The sequence below is a fragment of the Alosa alosa genome, chromosome 15 (assembly GCF_017589495.1).
Source record: "Alosa alosa isolate M-15738 ecotype Scorff River chromosome 15, AALO_Geno_1.1, whole genome shotgun sequence".
NCBI lineage: Eukaryota > Metazoa > Chordata > Actinopteri > Clupeiformes > Clupeidae > Alosa > Alosa alosa.
Window position 1 is genome coordinate 7,228,979 of NC_063203.1, and position 21,229 is coordinate 7,250,207.

A 21,229-nucleotide genomic window follows, 5' to 3' on the forward strand; every position below is an offset into this window, starting at 1 on the left:
ATGTTGACTGGACAAACAGAAGAGGAGCAGCACTTGGTAAGTTAAATGACTTTAGGGCTAATTCTGTGAATACTAAATGGTTAACAAAAGTATCTGTGAGTTGCACATTAGCTTTTTTTTTAACACGCATGCACTTCCTTAGGACATTTTCTTGTGGCCTGACATCTTCTATGTACGAGTCTTCTTCAGATACATTTTAAAAATGATCTCTGGCTAGATTATTGTTGAGATGGTAGTGTATGAAAAATGAGAAGTATTCTGGTGCACATCACAGACCAGACAGCGTATGTGCTGTCAAGAGCTGTTTCCCCACAAAACCCACAGTTTCCCCTGTTCCCCTGGCGTCAGACAGGAGACTTGTCACTATCTGTCTCACCAAATAAGGAAGCCTGTTTGATGAACAAATAGTCCTGTGAATGTTTATTCTTAATTAACTTTCTCAGTTCTTCATTCGTCATAAATTAAATTTTTGGTCAACGATACCCGGGACACTAACAGGAGCTAAGTGAGTTAGCCACAACACGTTCGCTACGTGATGGTTTTCTAATGGAAAATATATAGGCTACCTGAAAGATAACCTGTCTATGATGCATCCTAAACACCGGACTGGGACATTTACTGCTAGCTCAAAGTCTCAAAAAGCATCTGAGTCAACGTTCATTCCCAAACACCCATATAGGCTACTTCAATCCTCTATTTTCAAAGGTGATTCAAGTAAGGAAGAGCATGGCTCAATGTAAAGTAACTAGGACTGAAACTACATAAATTCGTCAAAGTGAATAATTTGTGTCAACTCGCCGCAATGTAGATTTATTGCACCCGTGATCTACATCTCCATTTTAACCAAATGTTTTAGAGCGCACGTTGAGAGATGTATCGAGGGCATGCAGGGCTGTACCTACACATATTTGTTGCACGTGCTATGGTTACCTATGGCTATACCGTGAGACTGAGACGTTTTTTGTTTGTTCAAATAAGTGCGTGTTTAGGGTGTGGGAAGTCGATGTGCTTTGATTCCAGCTTGGTAGTAGTAGTCTATGCGATTAAAAAACACGTGTGTGTGAAGTATCCAAACAATGATAACGCTTTCATTATGGCTGCTTTAGCCACAGACCTTGAGCTACTGTACAGTGGGTTGGGTTCCATTTAGAAGTGTCGCTTTCCGTGATTCACACAGCTGCGTGAAATGTTTTAGGCTACTACTGATATGCAAAACTATTAACTTTTCGCCAAGAGGTGGCAGTTTAGGTCCGCTTGATACTGTAAGCCATTGGTTCCCAAAGGAGAATTTATTTGGGTCGCCAGCATAGCCTAGTGACAATTTATGTTGTGTTAATCTATCTTCTATCGGGCGCCTACCATGGACTAGGCTGGGTGAACTCAGGCCATCCTTAAAAATATTTGTGTTTGCAGTGACAGCCAAAAAAAATTAAAAATGGGTCGGTAGGTAGGTCAGTCAATATTTTTTTTTTTCAAGATTCAAAGTAAAAAGTACAATTTTGGTCATGGTGATTACGTAGTAATGAATATACACACATGTGTATATCGTGACGTAACTGACTGGGTCTTCAACCCGTGCCTTCAGGCGCACCATTGCAAACCTCATTCTGATGCAGGTTATATAGACCAGCCTTTCTCAAACTTCTTTGACCTGAGGCCCGGTTATGGCAGACTTTTGGGTCATAAGGCTCATCTACATGTACCCAGAAAGAAGGCTACAATAGCTCTTGGCCACGTTATATTGAAATTTGACTATACAATACTCAATGCTATACAGTGTATTATACAGTCTCTGCTCTGTTTCTAAGGAAGTTCCAAAAACAACGCCGTTTCTATTAAGTTTCGTTAAATAAATAAATAGCCTTCCAACAGGTTGAAGCGGAGCTTTGATACCAACGTTATCGATTAGTTTCAGTATCTCTCAAGAGACGCCAAGCATTGAATGAACGCCATACCACCACTTAATTGTAGGGCTCCATGTTTAATGACATCGATAGCAGAAACGTTTGTTTTCTTTTTTCGCCGATCCGCGGTTTCTTGATCAACATGCGCAGCAAATTATCAGATGAAGCACCGGCCTAATTTCACTCCACGACTCCGCGGACCAGCAGTCTCCATGTTATGGACCCATATTTTGAGAAATGCTGAATAGACCACAACCAATTTCAATACTCCGACACGGTCACCGTTAGACTAGGGGGAGAAGGGATGAGAAAAGATCTGGCCACAGTTCTTCCAGAACTTCGTGCCAAGTAAAAGCGTTATCAGTTTGTGTGAATGAAACGAAGCGTAGGCCATAGTGTGACATGCGTGAAACCAATGGTGTAGAGATGACGCCACAGGTTGTTTTTTTTAAGTGAGCCACGTTTGCATGTAGGCAATTTATATTCACAATACTTGGGCCTACTAAAATAAATATTATTTTATTGCATTTGTATTTGTTGTTTAGAGTAAAAAAAACAATCGGTCGGTATTAACGCAAGTTTACAACCAGCAAGTCGGTCGGACTAAAAGGGGAAAAAAATAAATATTTGGGTCGGTTCTAAATTGACAGGGTCGGTCGGGTTATGGCAAACGAAAATATTTTTAAGGATGGCCTCAGCCTGATCTGCCGGCGATTCCTTTTCGATTTCTTAAAAGATTGAGCTTGGTCTGGCTTTCGCCAGACTAACCATGGACCTCATAGTTGCAAAATGCAATTGGACATGAATCAGCATATTATTTGCACAAACAATAACGGACAGTAGCTCTTCAACTTGGCCCGTTAAAATGTGTATTAACAGTCTAGCAACGCATTTCATGAAGGCCCTTTTGGACATGTCAGTTATTTGCACCACTGGGTAAAACAGCATTTTGTTTTAGACTACTGGGGCAGTTCCAGTGTTATGGATGTGACAATTGGACTCATATTGGTAAACAAAATGCCTTAAAGTGGGGGCAAAATTAGTATCAGTGAATTAATTTGCATACATTTTAATATAACCTCTGTCCTCTGAATACTGAGAAATCCTCAAATTGCATATAATCAATTTCATCCTAAGAATACAAGCCATTTTATCAGCGTTATGGATGTGACATGAAATGGACACACTTTTGTGAGAGATTACAGGTTTTCTACAAACTCTGTGAATTTTGAAGGAAACTGCCGAAACTATGATATATGTAGCATGAAGGAGACTTGAATGAACACAAAAGTGTGTTTTTGAAACTATCGCCATTTTAGATTTATGCATTATGTAGGAAAAACTGGCGTTATGGATGTGACGGTTTCACGTTATGGATGTGACGTGTCTGAACCAGTCCTCGACAAACTACATAAAACACATAATTAAGTAGTGAATTTTGATATGAAACAATTGAAATAGTAATCATGAAAAACTAGCAATGAAAGTATTGCTTCCTCAGTGCCCACTAAGATCCACAGGAAGAATCAGGACAACAAGTAATTTAAAATATAAAAAAGGAATTAATTTTTTTCTTTTACCGTCATCAATTTTGGTCAGTGATTCCCGGGCATGCAAACACATGCACACACACACACACACACATAATACACAAACACAGGCACGCATACACACATGCACACACAGACACACTCTTATAAACAAAAGCAAACTCACATATGCACACACTCATTTACATGCACATGAGTTGCAGGAGTAGGAGATGGAGACAAATTGACAAGCGTGATTTATTTTTGCGAAGAGAATATGCAGGACTGAGAGGCGGTCATATTTTATACCGCTATGCGGTACATCTAGTTTATTGCTGCCGTTACTCCTGTTACTCTGTGGGTATTAGCAGAGACTTTCTAATGTGGAGACACAGCACTTAAAAAGTACTTCATAGAAATGCATGGGGCTAGTTTGTCACGCCAATATGGCCGTTGTCTACACATATCCCACCCCTTCCTCGGCAAAACGTCGACATGTGAATACATTGAGCCAATCATGTGGTGTGATGTGAAGACATCGTGCCAATCATGTGTTGTGATCTCGCCGCTGGAGCAAGATTGGTGTCGTGAAGCCTTGCGCACGCGCATTTCTGCTGAATAGGATGCCCGACGAGTGCCCATAAAGCGCTGTCATATGGCCGCCGAGTGGAGGGACTTGCCTAAAAGGACTTTGGTATTAGTTACAGAGGACCTGACACTTCAAATGCTGGCATATCGCGTCATTTAAAATGAAACTGTGTTAAGCAGACGTGAACGGCAGGCTGAACAGATCTGCAACAGAAGGAGGTTGCTATGTTAACTCCAGCTGCAAAGTCAGCCATCTTCACCAGCTAACGCGATAATCCAGTTACTGTACAACAACAGTATGACAGTTACGGGAAGATAATCGCTCAGATTTTCAGATTTTTATTAGGCCACTTGAAAATAGGCTATGGCTAGGCTAATCACTGGAGGTATTTTAATATTATGTTTGTTTTGCTAATGCTTAGGCGAGGCCTCCCTGTGGTTTTGATCAACCTAATAATCTTTGAAATGTCAATTGTAAACACTAAGGTGAAATGCATTGAAACTGACATGCCACCAGAACAGACGTTTTATTGGCTTTGAGGTATAATAAAGTCTCCAGTCTTGTAAATTTACATAATGTAACATCCATAACGTCACATCCATAACACACCATTAAAGGTTTTAAAAGTAAGAAAGGGGCACAATTTGGTCATCACACTTTACATTGATAGACAGTGTACAGTGACAATGTCCATTCACAGACACTATGGACATTGTCGCATCAACACTGTATGTGTAGCATAACTTTTCCTATAAAACGTTATGGATGTGACATGGCCATGGAACTTGCTGACTTAAAAACAAAAGCCTTACAAATGTAAGGAGTTGTGCTCTTAAAGGCAAGCTGAGCATAGACATTGCTCTACCATTCCCTTGTCAATGTGGAATTTGTCAAATGACACAATTTGTTTGAACCTTGGGTCCATTTATCCACTTTTTAAATATGTATAATATTACCATGTGAAAAATGTTGTTTCTGGTATGGTTGCACACCATATTTATGATGTGAAAAGAGTGTCATGCTCCATCAAATTCAATCAGATCAGTTACAAACAATAAAATATAGACCTAAATGAAGATTTTAACAACAGTTCTATTTGCGTATGCACAACTTTTTTTTTCCATGGTAAGGATGACCTTTGCATGGAATTGCCCACTGGTATTTAATTTGTGCATTGACAATAAAGCTGAATATCATATGAACTAGATGACTAAACTTATGCATATAGAAGAAGAAACATTCACAAAAATCCATGACATGACCTCTCTTCTTGATAGCTGTTGAAAACTGCATGGAACTGACAGGGATTGTTTTGTTTAATAATAAATAAATAAATACATTATGCTGCTACCTTCTGCTTTTCCCAAATACAATGTAGCCTACAGGTGTACCTTTCATCAGTCCAGTTGCAATGGATGGACTGTGATGAACTGCCCTACTTGTGATTGTTTAGATATTCTAAAGGTTTATAACAATGCTACACATTTTTTGGCAAGTGCTACAAATCTATTCACCTTTGCAGCGCCGGTAGGCTACTTTGTGTGCGGCCTGCAAACACACATTCCAAACAAGCATACACAAAAGTTTCAAGAGTGGGGGATGGAGTAGAAGATGGAGACAAATTCATTAATATGATTTATTTTCGCGGAATGGATGTACAGGACTGAGCGGCGGTCATATTTTGTACCGCTATGCGGTACATCTAGTATTTACTTTGCCATTATGTCCATTTATCATACAACTATGTCTCAACAGAAATAAAGTAGATATAGTCTTCATACATAAAGTGTATTACTCTGTGTCGCAATGCATCCTCTCTAAAAGATGAATAGAAGCATCTGTGAAGCACTGCAGGTGCTGTTACACCCACCTCTGCATTTATAGCCCCATGCCTCTTCACCTTCTATTCCCTTCAGGTTTGTCAGCAGATAAAAACCAAAGTCAGAGTAAAAGAAGAGTTAAATGGTCGATGTCTGTATCAGGTTTCTTCAAGCCAGAAAGAGATAATTGATCCTGCTGAAGAAGGTATGACCGCTCCAAATCAATTGGGGCCTTAAACTGTTAATTGGGAAATATGTGATGCAAGGCATAGTGGTATGCACTTGTAGTCATGAATAATACATATTTGAGACAAAATACTACTAATTAATACCTGATCAATCCTATTATTCATAGTGATAAATTAAGTTTTAATCAAAGCAATGTACATAGTGTTTTCAAAATTGATGGTTTATTTCACTATACCCCAGAGAGCTTTGGAAAGTTTCTACGATGTGTGAAAAAGAAAACAATGTGTGAAAAGAAAAATAACAAATCTTGCACATATATTTAAAAAGGTTATAATCCCCATGTTCAGAATGTATATACAGTATGTTGCATTTCTGTTGTATTTTCACTTTTCAGCAAATAACATAGCAATAGCAAATAACACCAACCAACAACAACAACAACAACAACAACAACAATGACGACGACGACGAGGATGAAGGTAATGTATGTTTTCTTGACAGTTGATGTTTATTATTAGTAACTAATACAGTGTATCATTTATATCTTAATAATTGCAACTATAACATAATAGTTCAGGAATTTTTGTATGCGGTTTAGTGACAGGTAAGTTAAAGGAACAACATTTTGGGAAATTACTGTAGCTTATTCACCATCTCCCCCAGAGTTAGATAAGATGACATCTACCCTTCTCGTCTCTGTGTGTGCAGTAACTCAGTCTGAAGCAGAGCGCATAGCTTGTTGAGATGGACAGTTCCAACTAGCCTATCTCCCAAAGTGACAAAACAACTTTGTTCTTAATTAGGGCCCGAGCACCGAAGGGCAAAAGGTCCTATTGTTTCTGTAAGGATTATTATTATTATTATTATAGTTGGGAATATCCTGCCGTGCTTTGCCATTTTTAAGGTGGCTTCCATGGGCAAAAACTCATGAAATTTGGCACACACAACAGGTGTCTGATAAAGCTGTCATAGACTATGTCATTGAGTCTTGTGGTCATAACAACTCTTAGGGATATGGATCTCCCTAAGACGAATATAAGGGGGGGGGGGGGGGTCATACCCCCCAAGGAGGTAGGCTGAAAGGAGTTTTTAGGATAACTTGTCAATTGTCGCACTTCATATCACAAAATGTATGTCAAATTGATTACTTGGAAGTAAGTCAGTAAGTAATTTCGATGCATAAAACTTACAAGAACAAGCACACATCAGATATGTGCATTAGAAAAATACACCACACGCATGAAATGTCACGGGTCGCAGACCACAGGTGCAGGCCCCATTTTGTTTGTTTCCAGTTCAGAGAGCCAGGACCCTGTATGAAGACAGTGTTTTTTACAGAGTATACTCAGAGATGGAGAGCTAGGGGATTGTGAGGAGATATTTGCTAAATGTTACAAAAAGTGTTTACCTTTAACTCAGAGGAAGCGGTACACCTCCTAATAAGTGCCCCATTGCTTCATTTTGCCAAAAAAAGTCAAAAAGCTCTTCTTTTAGGAGGTCTTTCACTATCTGTGAGCTAACTTGTCATTGAACCATACATTTGAAATACTCCCCACTTCTGATAGAGAACTGTAAAACCTATAACAACATTATTAGATCATTTCTCTCTTAAAGTCTACGATTTCTTAGCTTGGTTATATATCTGGGTTATAAAATCTTAAATGAAGTAGTAATTTGGTATTTAGGTTATTTTTAAAAAATCTGATAGCCCCATTTAGAATAGGCCTATATATAGTAGTATAGCATAGTACCCCTGGCCCGGCATAGTATTTCTTGAGGAGAATAAAGCACAATGGTTCTGTTTTCTCTTTTGAATTCAAAGACCCAGGAACAGAGATTGCCTTTGTTCTGGATGGCTCAGGAAGCATTGATCCTCCTGACTTCGTCAAGGCCAAAGATTTTATAACTCAAGTTATGAAAAATGTCTGGTCACAATGTTTTGATGTAAGTAAAAACAGTGTCATACAACCTTATGGCTCTCATATTGACTATAACACTAACAGTAACAAAAAATGTATGCTGTGTTAGTCATCTCTGAGACGAACGATACATGTAAACCCTGTATTAATGATCAAATTCCTGTCAACCTAACTTGCAACTAACTGTTAGCTAACCTAATTGTAATGTGACATTTCACCTCTCACAAATACCATAACTGTGTAAATTAAATTGCACAGATCTAAAGATTGTTGGGGTCTAGATAGAGGCACTGGGAGATCATTCAATGTATTATTGTTGTTTCCTCATCAGTGCAATTTTGCAGTTGTACAATATGGAAGATTTGTCAGAACTGAGCTTTCACTAAAGGAAAATGATGATGCATCCAAAGCCATTGAAAAGATTCCTAACATCGAGCAAATAGGAAATCACACCATTACAGCGTCAGCCATCAATCATGTTCTGTAAGTAATATAAAACAACTCCTGTTATACTTCGCTACACTATCAGCATTAAGGTCAGGCACTTTTGCCACCTGAGTGCCCATGATAAAGAGGTTGAAGTTTGGCCTGGCATCAATTCTCAGCTCAACTCCTCACCTCTTCTCCCTATTAACTCTAAAATCCCACACAAATAAACAAACAAAAAAAAGATTAGTTTCTAACTCCACATGAAAACATGTTTTCACATTGCTAGTATTTTTTTGTCCCTTAAAAAAAGGAAAAAGCTAAAAAAAAACAAAGATGAAATAGTTCTGAAATCTTATTTTTTATAAATGTCTTTGCCTGTATAGACATTTTTGGTGAATGTGACTAACAGAAAAAAAAATATTTTTCAGCGAACATGTTTTTGTTCCTGAAAATGGATCAAAACCGAACTCTCAGAAATATATTATTGTGGTGACAGATGGAATTATATTTCTGGACAAAATGAATCTTACAGTTGTTTTGAAGAACCCAAAAATGGAAAACATTACCCGCTTTGCAATTGGGGTGAGTTGATACATCCAAGATTGCACTGTTGATTGTGTCAGTAAACCATAAAGATAAACTAGGCCTACCATTCCAGTGTTATTTTTTATTTTTTTAAATACAGGTTGGACCTTATGTGCTGAACCATTCCGCTGCACTTAAAGAGATGAGAGAGATAGCCTCAGACCCACATGAACAGCATTTTTTTGGAGTTGGTAGCTACACTGGACTGAATACCATTTTGTCAAAATTAAAGAAAGGCATTTTGGGGGGTATTGAGGGTACGAAATCATTTTTGGTATTACACTTTAAAATTCCGATATCTAAAACATTTTGACTTCATTTGTGATAGTTGTTGTTGTTTAAACCTTCTCATGTAGGCACTGCAGGAGTTGGATTCCGTTTTGAATTAGCAGAAGCTGGGTTCAGCTCTCACATTGCCCCTGATGTGAGTTAGAGATGCCTTGCACCATATGCACTGCAGTGAGGTTTTCATGACTTAATTAACAGGAGTGTTTTTTTATATTTATTTAGAAAGTCCACTGAGCTGTAATTCTCGTTCTCATTCTCGTCCATTCACAAAGTACTTATGTCACCTAATCAATAATTGTTTTGCAGAATTCCCTTCTTTTTGGTGCCGTGGGTGCCTTTGACTGGAGTGGTGGATTGATTGTAAAAAATATTGAAACTAGTTCAACAGCGTTTCTAAACGTAACAAACAATGAACCAAAGATTCCAAAGACAGCTGGGAAGGAACAGCGGTTTTCATACTTGGGTAAGAGTTTTACGGTATTGATGATTGAGGTCCTCAGGGTCCTTTTACCAAGACACTTACTCCATCAATGTTGTTTGTAGGTTACAGTGTGACATCTGCACAGAGGTCGGGTAAAACACTCTACCTCTCTGGGGCACCCAGATACAACCTGACAGGAGGAGTTTTTATTTTCAGCGGAGAAACACATGATCTGCAACAGTTACTGCCTGGAGACCAGGTATGACCAGATCTTATGTACATTGATGATATTTCATCATCATGTCACTCTGATGGAGCACTGGTTATTTCCTTGTGTATATGTACTTACTGTATGTTATTAATTGACAGAAAATCGGAAGCGCACATTCATTATTCTCATGAAGTGGGTCAGGGCGTTATGTAATGTGTAAATGTAAATGTATTTATATATAGCACATTATCATACACAATGATCATTCAATGTGCTTTACATCTGCTTTTGGCTGTTGAAAAGAGTGTCCATGAAGTGGATAGAAATGGTGTACAATGTACTGGGAGCAAATTGTCCACTGTCTAAATGCCAGCAGTAGACTGACATGGCAAATGTCGTCATTGCTACTCCATATGGGTAGAGTGAAGAGAAACTTATTTTTCCAAGCTATATTTGACATGGGGACAGACAGTTAGGATAACCAACAGGAGGTGGATGTTTGGTTCAGGTGACACTGTAAAAACTAGATGTACCGCATAGCGGTACAAAATATGACCGCCGCTCAGTCCTGTACATCCGTTCCACGAAAATAAATCACACTTCAATTTGTCTCCATATTTTACTCCATCCCCCACTCTTGAAACTTTTGTGTATGCTTGTTTGGCATGCCTGAGTGTGTGTGTGCGGCTGCACAGAAAGTAGCCTACTGGTGCTGAAAAGGTGAATAGATTGTAGAATAGCCAAAGAAGATGTAGCATTGTTATAAAACCTTTAAAATCTCTAAACAATCACAAGTAGGGCAATTCATCACAGTTCATCCATTGCAACTGGATTGATGAAAGGTCACTTACACCTGTAGGCTACATTGTATTTGGGAAAAGCAAAAGGTATCAGCATAATGTTTTTTTTTTTTTTATGTATTTATAAACAAAAACATCTCTGTCAGTTCCATGTCGTTTTCAACAGCTATCAAAAACAAAGGTCATTTTTGGAAGGATGGATTTTTTGTGAATGTTTCTTCTTCTACATAAGATTTTAGTCATCTTTAGTTCATGTAATACTTTATTGTCAATGCACCAATTAAGTAACAGTAGTCTGAAACGTTATTGTTAATGCACAAATTAAGTAACAGTAGCCTAGTCTGAAACGAAATGCTGTTTTACATCTAACCAGTGGTGCAAATAACTGACATGTCCAAATGGGCCTTGATGAAATGCGCCGCTAGACTGTTCATACACATTTTAACGGGCCAAAGTTGAAGAGCTTTTGTCCGTTATTGTTAGTGCAAATATAGGCTGATTCATGTTCCCTTGCATTGTTTAACTGAGGTCCATGGCTAGTCTGGCTTTCATCAGACCAAGCTCAATCTTTTAAGAAATCAAAAATAAATAGCGGGCAGATCAGGCTGGGTTCACCCAGCCTAGTCCATAGGCACCGATATTGTTTAATTTTTTTCGATTGAGATATACACGCTCTGGCTATTCTAAATGCAAAAATGCATCAGCTGTTTTACATCTAACCAGTGGTGCAAATAACTGACATGTCCAAATGGGCCTTGATGAAATGCGTCGCTAGACTGTTCATACACATTTTAACGGGCCAAAGTTGAAGAGCTTTTGTCCGTTATTGTTAGTGCAAATATAGGCTGATTCATGTTCCCTTGCATTGTTTAACTGAGGTCCATGGCTAGTCTGGCTTTCATCAGACCAAGCTCAATCTTTAAGAAATCAAAAATAAATAGCGGGCAGATCAGGCTGGGTTCACCCAGCCTAGTCCATAGGCACCGATATTGTTTAATTTTCCGATTGAGATATACACGCTCTGGCTATTCTAAATGCAAAAATGCATCAGGGAGTTATGACAAAACGGTAACTAACAAACTAGATCCTAATAGAAAGTTGTTAGCTTCCCTAAGCTACAGGTAGGATTATAAGGTAGGCCTATTGACAACATAAATTGTCAATAGGCTATCCTGGCGACACAAATAAAATCTCCTTTGAAACCAATGGCTTACGCCTTACAGTATCAAAGCCCGGACTTAAACTGTCATATCGTGGCGAAAAGTTGTAATAACATTCACGCAGCTCCATGAGTCAAGGAAAGCCGAATGAAGTAGCCACTTCTAAATGGGACCCACTACACAGTAGCTTAAGGTGTTTTGCTAAAGCAGCCATAATGAAATGAAGGGGTCATTGTTTGGATACTTCACACACACGTGCTTTTTAATTTCACAGACTACAACTACCAAGCTGTAATCAAAGCACATCGATTCCCCTCTCACACCCCTGCACGCACTAAAAACAAAATAAACAGGCGTCTCAGTCTCACGCATGTATAGGCAAAACTGTATCAGACCGGTGTAACGTTGGTAAATCTTCCATTGCACAGAATGATTTTGTAGCACTTGCAATAAATGACAGTCGAAAGATACAAACAGTGCTGCTATACATTTGCTTGGTATAACCGCATTTATAGTTTTCTACAAATGCAATAAATCAAATGCCTCCATCACTCAACCAACGCTTAACGGTAACATTACCTAGGTCCTTATTGATATTACAAGATTAACGTACCTGCAGTAAAAACCAAGCATGTCCGATAAACATCCTCAGATTTATTTCGGCTTCAAGAAGAAATGGGAATTACACTTCATGTGAACATGAAGTTGTGTGTCCTATCCTTATTAGATGTTCGCTGCAGTAAATTACAGTCCTTGTTTTTTCGTTCATTGTTTTTTCCAACCCACTTTTAACTTCCAACAAAATTACGTCTCACTGCAAAGATGCGCCATCTAGTGGACAAACGACTACTTCTCGCCAATACTGAAAATGCAGCCATGATGATGATGATGAATATATATTTTGGCTTTCTTTTAATCCTACTGAATTTCATTTTTTACCGGGGGGGCAAATCACAAATGAGTGATTATGAGCCAGGTTGATGTGGGCCCTTGAGACCAACATACCATAAAAGATTCACAGAGAACTGTGTCTGCCCTACCCTCCTTTCGGGGGGTCCAGTCCAGCGGGGGGGCTGCAGATGAAAACGAAAAATGACGGTTCCATGCTATCCATGTGGGGGTACATGCTCACCAAGTTTTGTGTACCCCGGTCTTTCAGTGTCCGGGAATCCTTGTTGGTGTCGTCACTAAATGTACACATAAATTATTTTATTGTAAGGCCCCCATGAACGAAAGTACACAAAACTTGGCATGCATTCAGAGGGTGTCATAATGATCCTACACTTTTAATTTCGTGCAGTTTTGACCTTGTCAGCCAGAGATATTGAGATGAAAACACCTAATTTTTTTTTTTTTTTTTTTTAACTAGGTGGCGCTATACATGAAATAAGTGGTAATGGGATGGGTTGACATGCCCCTTAAGACCAACATACAAAAAAAAAGGTGGACCTCCTAGGCCCTACGGTTCTCGAGATATTCACAGAAAACTGTCTCCGGCCACCTACAGGCCAGTTGGTGTATAGTAACATAAATTAATTTATTGTGTGGCCCCCCATGAACAGAATTCCACAAAACTTGGCGTGCATACAGAGGGTGTCATAATGATCCTACACTTCCAATTTCGTGCAGTTTTGACTATGTTAGGTCACAGATACCTTCAATTACACCACCTCATTTTTACTTTTTTGTGTTTAACTAGGTGGCGCTATACATGAAATGAGTGGTTATGGAATGGGTTGACATGGCCCCTTGAGATCAACATACAAAAAAAAAAATGGTCCTCCTAAACCCTACGGTTTTCGAGATATTCACAGAAAACTGTGTCTGCCCTACCCTCCTTTTCGGGGTCCAATTCAGCGGGGGCTACAGATCAAAACGAAAAACGATGGTTCCATGCTATCCATGTGGGGTTACATGTCCACCAAGTTTCGTGTACCCCGGTCTTTCAGTGTCCCGGGAATCATTGACGGAAATTTGGACATGCGAAAAAGAAAAAAAAAAAATAAATCTGACTAAACCTATATGACCGCCGCTTCGCTGCACGGCGGTCATAATAAGAAAATGGGCAACAGTATAACCAGATGTAATTAGTATAACTGAAGTCAATAGCAGACATATTCCAAAGGTGCTGTACTTTAGTTAAAGGTTAGTTGGAGTTGAAAGGCATGTACCGTAGCAGATGAACAAATGCCTTAGGCTGTAAATGACATGCATTTACTCTCCGTCAGCGCATTCTTTACAAAAGATGTGGATACTAAAATACTTCCTGACAGAAAGAGCAAAAAAACATTACAATTAAACTTCTATTAACTTAATGAAATATCTATATGATCGCGGTTTTACAAAAGCCCCGCACCAATACAGTAGGTTACAATTGCACCACAATTAACAAGTTAGATTTTAGGGACTTTGCTTTGCATCAACAACACCCCTTAGCTCTTCTGAAATCCCTGTCACCTACAACCTCCTTGGACTTATTACGCACCTCAGACATCTGATTGCATCGACTGACATCAGTGTTAACAATTATTCACTTCTCCCATGCCATCTTCCAACTGCCACACAGCTTTGCCACATTTGGCATTTTCTCGAAAATTCACTCAATTTATCTCATTTTTTTATCCATTTGTTCTGATATTGGTTATTATTGGAATGCAGAACCAATAATGCCTATTATCTGGAAACACCATTTGTCACAAAAATGTTTGATATATGCATTGTTATTTTGCATTGTAGGTGGGCTCATATTTTGGGTCTGTTCTCTGTGTCCTGAATGTTGACAAATCCGAGATCTTGAAAACAGACTATTTATTAGTTGGAGCTCCATACTTTCACAGAAAGGGAGAAGAGGGAAAGGTTTTTGTGTACAAACTGCATGAGGTAAGTGAACATTGATTGTGTGACTTCATTTCTGTTTCAGTCATTGAATGATTTTTTACAAAATACTCACTGTATACACTTTATAGAGACTTTAACAGTTTCTTTGACATATACAGTACCATGACAGGTTAATAATGATAATGTATTTTGTCTTCTGCAGCAGCATGGGTTTCAAAAGCAGGACTGGGAGTGGTCAGGTGTAACTAAGTATGCCTTTGCTAGATTTGGGTCTGCCATAGCAAACATTGGAGATGTTGATGGGAACGGATACAATGATGTGGCTGTTGGAGCCCCTCTTGAAGAGAGAAATGGAGGGACATCTGGCAGTATCTACATTTACAATGGATTCAGGGGTGGCCTTCGACAGGAGCACTCACAAGTAACTAGGATGTTTTTCGTTGACTGTTTGACCAGTGTGTCATTCATCAGCTGAAAGGTATTAGCTGTGTTGTTTTTCCTCTCCCCCAAGAGAATTTCAGCAGCAGAAATGGGGATGAAGCTGAAATACTTTGGCCAATCTGTGAGCCCCATGGCGGAAGCTGGGCCAAGGAGACAGGAGTATATCAGTGTTGGGAGTGAAGGAAACGTCACTGTGTTAAAGTATGTCAGAACAGAAAAGAGTTATGATTATAGAGAATAGCAAGTCGCAAATCACTCCTTCAGAGGCAGAGGCTTGAGATCTTTTTTTTTGTTTCTAATCATGACCTGAACACTAAATGCAGTTGTATATGAGTGACATTTTTCATTTGATCACTTTCAACACTTTCAACAGAACACTTCCTGTGATTGTCTTCAAGCCTACAATCACAGTTGAACCTCCCATGATTAAGCGCTCTCATCAGGCTGAGGACATTCCCAAATTAGAGATTAAACTCCATATCTGTTTATATGCACGAAGTGCAGATTTTGAAGGTAAGAACTTATGTGTCCCATATTATTACACGGTATAACTTGATGTACATGTCATATACACACTAATTAAATGATCTTGCTGGGACAGTCATAAATGTTTTTTTTATCATTTCTTAAACATTTCATTGTTTCTGATCTAGAAGTCTCTAGCATTTCTGTTCTATACAACATTGACTTGGACCCTGGTCAAGCCGAGAAGCGTCTTACCTTTCACAAGGCATCAAAACAAGGCAACTTCAGCTTGACTAAAAATATTGCCTGCATCTCCAAAATGAACTTGCATTTTTCGGTAGGCCTTTTTTGGAAAATTAACTCCTATTTACCCCTATGAGAAAGTCTTTTGCGGAAGGGATAGTAGTCAACCAATATTGTTGCAGCTGCAAAGACAAAATGTAAATGATAATCCATTGTTGATTCATGATTAAACTGATTTATTTAATCTTTTACAAAGGGATGCTCTGACTGTTTTTCACCGATCCTAGTCAAGTTTAATTTTAACCTCACCTCAACAACAGCACCTTATGTTCTGGATGCATTTACCCCAACAGAGATATCAAAAGAGGTACATTTGTCATTTTGCATTTGTAAGACTGAAACACTTAACCACAGAACCAATATATTCTTTTTAGGATTAATCAGATTAATACATATTGTAACATGGGAAATATGGTTCATTGTACAATCTGTAGATTACCTTTGAGAGACAGTGTGAACAGGAACTATGTCCAGCAAAGATAAGCCTATCAAATTCACGCCTCAGGTGGGTAAGATGATTTACAGGTTGTTCACATGTCATAACATACGTTTTCATTTTACTTTTTAAAAATTGAAACTCTGTTTTGACTTAAGAATATGATTGTTTTATGATTACAGCAAACAAAAAATCATAATTGGAGACACTCAAGACTTGGACATAACTTTACATCTTACCAATACCGGATATGATTCCTTCAAGACAACGCTGACTTTGACTTATCCCAGCGTCCTTCTCTTTTCCAAGATATTAAAGGTAACAATATTATATTGTTTCATAACAATGAGTAAGACAATTCTGTCAGGGCTGTAAAAGAACCTCAGAATGAGGCAATTTTGATGCATTACAGAAACCAGAGAGAACTTCCTGTGAAAATGCAATCAGTGAAACGTTTTCTGAGCTGAAGTGTAATCTTAGTCACCCAAACTACAGAAGCTCATCTCAGGTATTTGATATTTTTTTACAATGTGTTTGTGATGTTATTCCAACATCTTTCAAATGCACACTTAAATATACGCCACTTAATACACAATTATACACAACTTAAAGAACTCTGCATGTGGTTTATATTTTCAGGCCATTTTGTCCATGTCATGGCAGATTGAGAACATAAAATCAGCTCAAAAGACTGCTGATATCAGTGTCATCTTAGCAAAGTCAGTAACGTTTTAGTTCACTATTAGTTTATTCTTCAATATTTCTAAATAAATAGTTCTGTTGTGGATTGATTTCCATAATTCTTAAAAGTCTTTTCCCCCTTCGACTACAGTGAAAATAATGGCTCTCAGATCCTGGATCAAAGGAATTTTACATTTGAAATAGAGAATGCCCTTAGAGTGGGACTTCAGGGGTGAGTGTGACTAAACACTGGGGCATTGAATCAATCAATCAATCAATTTATTGTTTATAGTGCAGTATCACCATGCTGCAACATGGTCTCAATACACTCTCTTTTACCTTTATCTTGGTCATTTTGTTAAGGTTATAGTTACATACTGAATGCTGGGTAAATTTTGTCTGGTGAGCATGGCTGTTCACAGATGATTCTTTAAACCCTCCTCACTATGATTTTATGATCACACAAGTAGAACCTCAGTTTGGCATAGGCTGTTGAAAAGAGTGTCCATGAAGTGGATAGAAATGGTGTACAATGTACTGGAAGCAAATTGCCCTAAATGTTTTCTAAATGTCAGCAGTAGACTGACGAGGCAAATTTTATTTGACGATTTGCTTTTTATGCATTCCTGCAATCAGCCTTTTGTGTTATGTTGCACTTTACTTGATAAACTATACTAAATTACTTTGGATAAAAGCACCTGCCAAATAATCTAAATGTACATCATTAATACTATGTTTATGTTTATGTTTATGGTATTTGACAAACACTTTTGTCCAAAGCGACTTACAGTATTTGGGCAAGTATTGAGGCACTGACGGATCATTTTTAATCTCAGTATTGGTATCTGTTATTCTACTTGCATGCAGAAAATCTGAACCCACTTCACTGAAGAATGAGGAGGAGACGGTCACTAAACCATTGAAAATCATATTTCAGGTACAGTAGAATGCTAACTGTTTTGAGAAATTGTCTATCGTAAGAAAGGTATGAAACACTGATTTCCTTTCCAGCCTGAAGGTGAGAACAAACATGATGCCCCTTTAAATATTACCATCACCATAAAATTGGAGACAACTCACACCAAGGTGTCTATCAAAAGGAGTTCCCCAGAGGTACCATCATGATATATTTTCTTAGTTTGTTCTGATACTATATTAATCAATATTCAGTTGATTAAGAATTATCAGTAATAAACAATAACTTTGACTGTGTCCATGTTTTTCAGAGTGGGTGTGTCTTCCCATATGAAGGTGAAATCGAAGTAAGAAACTAAATCAGTCTTGAAATAACTGAAACATTTGAAGTTAATAAATGGTGTGGCATTACATGTGTGTTTTTTTCTCCTCCAGGGAGAGTACCAGATGCACTGCGTTCAGACAAACCTCACAAAAATTATCATTAGCATGGACGTGCATATCTTTAAAACACAGGTTGGAGTTTAAATGGGTTGAATGTAGAGAACTGCAACACATCTAAATAATTACATTTTTTTACATCTAAATGTATGAATGTATGTATAATTCTAAATGTAAATAATGTAACATATATATAAAAATACATGACTGTATTTTGCCTTTTAAGGAAAGGTTACAGACATGGGAGTCACAAATAACATGTAATGATTCAGTCAAAAACATTTCTTTACCTTTTCTTTGTACTTTAAACTTATTCTTTAAAACAGGAGCATGATGAAAAGATTGTAGTCAAAGGAGAGCTGGGCTTTGACCAAAGCACTTTTGTGGCACTGGACAGGAATCGACTGAAGAAGGAGGCAAGTGACCTCACGGTCTCTTCATACAGAAGGGCTGTTGTGTCCCACTACAAATGACCTTGACCTCTGCCCCCCCTTTTCTCTCTCTTAAAGGTGGTGGTCACAGTAAGGAAACTGGCTGTTGTCAAATCAATAGCAACAATCATTGGAGGGTCCATAGGAGGTTTTCTGTTCTTAGCCATTATTATTGTCATCCTTTGGAAGGTAAATAGTAAACCAAACACACACACACACTGGCTTACAGTAAAGATCCATTGGAACATCTATAGGCCTGATGCAGATAATTTGATTTAGTAACAATCGATTGAATTCTATAACGCAGTGTGGTTGCGCAGCACTATAGGCCTAATTGTTTTCAGAGAACATAGATAGTTTTCAGGGAACATAGATAGATAGATAGATAGATACTTTATTGATCCCAAGGGGAAATTCAAGGTCTCAGTAGTATACAGACATCACACACAACATGCACTTACAGCAAAAAGGGTAAATATAAGTATATACATATAACAAAACTCCACTGTACAATAGAGACATGTAGAAAATAAGAAAAACTAACAAAACTAAATACTAAATACATGGTGTTTGTTCATGGAAAAAGTTGCCTCCCTCACTGTGGTGAATACTAGTGTGGTGCTCAATTGATGTGGGGGCAAATTTGATTGGCACGGTCGGGCACAAGGCCTAGTGGCCTCAGTGAGCCTCCTTGACTCGGCTTAGTCAGTGTAGGCTGTAGAAGTCACTCTCTGTAATGAGTGGATAAAATTGGGCAAGAATGGGAATGGGATGCCCAGGTCATCTGCTTGGAAAGTCTGCAAAGCTAACCACCAATACTGTGGTCACAATGGGGTGTAATCCTATTAATGAACTGATACGGATCCTCAGCAATTTGTGCAAATCTTAACGCCATCAAATTCACGCACATACAGTTGCCCCCAGAATTATTGGCACCTCTGCTAAAGTTGACTAAAAAGAGGAATATAAAATCATCTTTTGGAAATTGATCTTAATGCCTTAAGTAAAAAACTGAGGAAATATCCAACCTTTAAGGACACCAATTGTCTTTGTGAATGAATAATGTATCATAAATAAATAAATGTTCTTCCTTAAAATACAGGGGTCATAAGTATTGGCACCCCATGTTAAATTTCCATAGAGGCAGGCAGATTTTTATTTTTTAAAGGCCAGTTATTTCATGGATCCAGGATACTATGCATCTTGATAAAGTTCCCTTGGCCTTTGAAATTGAAATAGTCCCACATCATCACATATCCTTCACCATACCTAGAGATTGGCATGGTGTTATTTCAGTTAGCCTATTAGCTGGTTTGATGCTCATTGAGCTCAATGCAAATCAAACCAGCTAATAGGCTAACTGAAATAAAACCAAAATAGGGGGATCAGGACATAACCCGGGTCAGACTTGTGGACCTGGTCCTGAATGTGGTATGGGCACTGTAGCCATTGCGCCACAGTGTCTCCCCTATAGCCACTTCTATTAAATTGACCTTGATCCGTCTCACACTATGGGGTCCTTGAATTTTGGGGAAAATGGCCTGGGAAATCCTTGAGAAGTCCTTGAATTTGATGTTAAAGAAGGAGTGGGAACTCTGCCGTCTGCGTACAATATGTGTGACATATATGATTTTCTGTTCTTCTCTTTAGTGTGGGTTTTTTAAAAGGCGCCATCAAGTGGAGCAAAGATAGAACAGCAGCTGAGGGATGTTCGCATGCATGGAGGTGCTTCTCATGGCCTTCTAAGCTGAACTTAGTTGATCTCCAAATCTTTAAAATGTATTTGTTTTTTCAACTCATATGAATGTTTTTTTAAACCATATTCTTCGATTATTGGAAACTATGATTTAATTATATGTCAACATGATAGTGTCATTTTATATTCATATAACAGTGTATTATAAAAGTGATTGTTTTTCACAGATGTTTTGCCTCTGCTATTATTTTAAATTGCTATTACATTTCTTTTTCAACCGATGAAATGTATTTATTGCTGTTTAACTATACAAAACACATTTAAGCTCTGTATTGAAATGTATCAACTCTCTTCATAAAATATGAACTAATTGATAAGCTGTGCTGCTGTATTAGTCCTGCTATATTCTATGTCTTGATGAAACTGATTTCCTTTAATATGGCTATCGGAAGCTGTGCCAACATAAGATTGTTACCATGTTCATAAATGTTTGAATGTTTCAACAATGTTTCAGCTGTACATCAATGTTTTGATTGAATTTAGGCCTATTAATTGACATTAGTTACAGTTGGTAGAGGTTTTTATCCTTAAAGTTGAGCTGGTTCTTGAGCATAGGAAATGTCATTACTGATAAATGCTTATTTATGAGCACATGACAATAAACTTGAACTTAAATTTGAACTCCATTGAGAGTGAACTGATCTGTTGGTGGTGCTGGATGCTTATGAATGCAGACAT

The 21,229-nt window shown here is 38.1% G+C and overlaps 1 protein-coding gene across 1 annotated transcript; it reads left to right on the forward strand.

Moving 5' to 3' along the window:
- On the forward strand, positions 1-21,172 carry itgae.2 (integrin, alpha E, tandem duplicate 2). Its single transcript, XM_048265185.1, has 27 exons — positions 1-36; positions 6,444-6,510; positions 7,854-7,975; positions 8,282-8,433; positions 8,808-8,961; positions 9,065-9,221; positions 9,321-9,388; positions 9,559-9,715; positions 9,796-9,932; positions 14,581-14,724; positions 14,885-15,103; positions 15,194-15,324; positions 15,497-15,636; positions 15,777-15,925; positions 16,088-16,198; positions 16,326-16,396; positions 16,510-16,645; positions 16,740-16,835; positions 16,967-17,046; positions 17,160-17,240; positions 17,876-17,945; positions 18,020-18,121; positions 18,235-18,270; positions 18,359-18,439; positions 18,691-18,780; positions 18,874-18,984; positions 20,446-21,172. Exons 1-27 carry the CDS (start codon positions 1-3, stop codon positions 20,485-20,487), a joined length of 2,940 nt encoding a protein of 979 aa, XP_048121142.1. The 3' UTR covers positions 20,488-21,172.
- The last annotated feature ends 57 nt before the right edge of the window (positions 21,173-21,229 follow it).

Excerpts from the sequence above, each read along its gene's own strand:
- itgae.2 (XM_048265185.1), top strand. The coding sequence starts at position 1 with ATGTTGACTGGACAAACAGAAGAGGAGCAGCACTTG. Across the intron at positions 8,962-9,064 it reads TTACCCGCTTTGCAATTGGG|GTTGGACCTTATGTGCTGAA; the intron begins GTGAGTTGATAC and ends TTTTAAATACAG. Across the intron at positions 16,397-16,509 it reads CTATCAAATTCACGCCTCAG|CAAACAAAAAATCATAATTG; the intron begins GTGGGTAAGATG and ends TTATGATTACAG.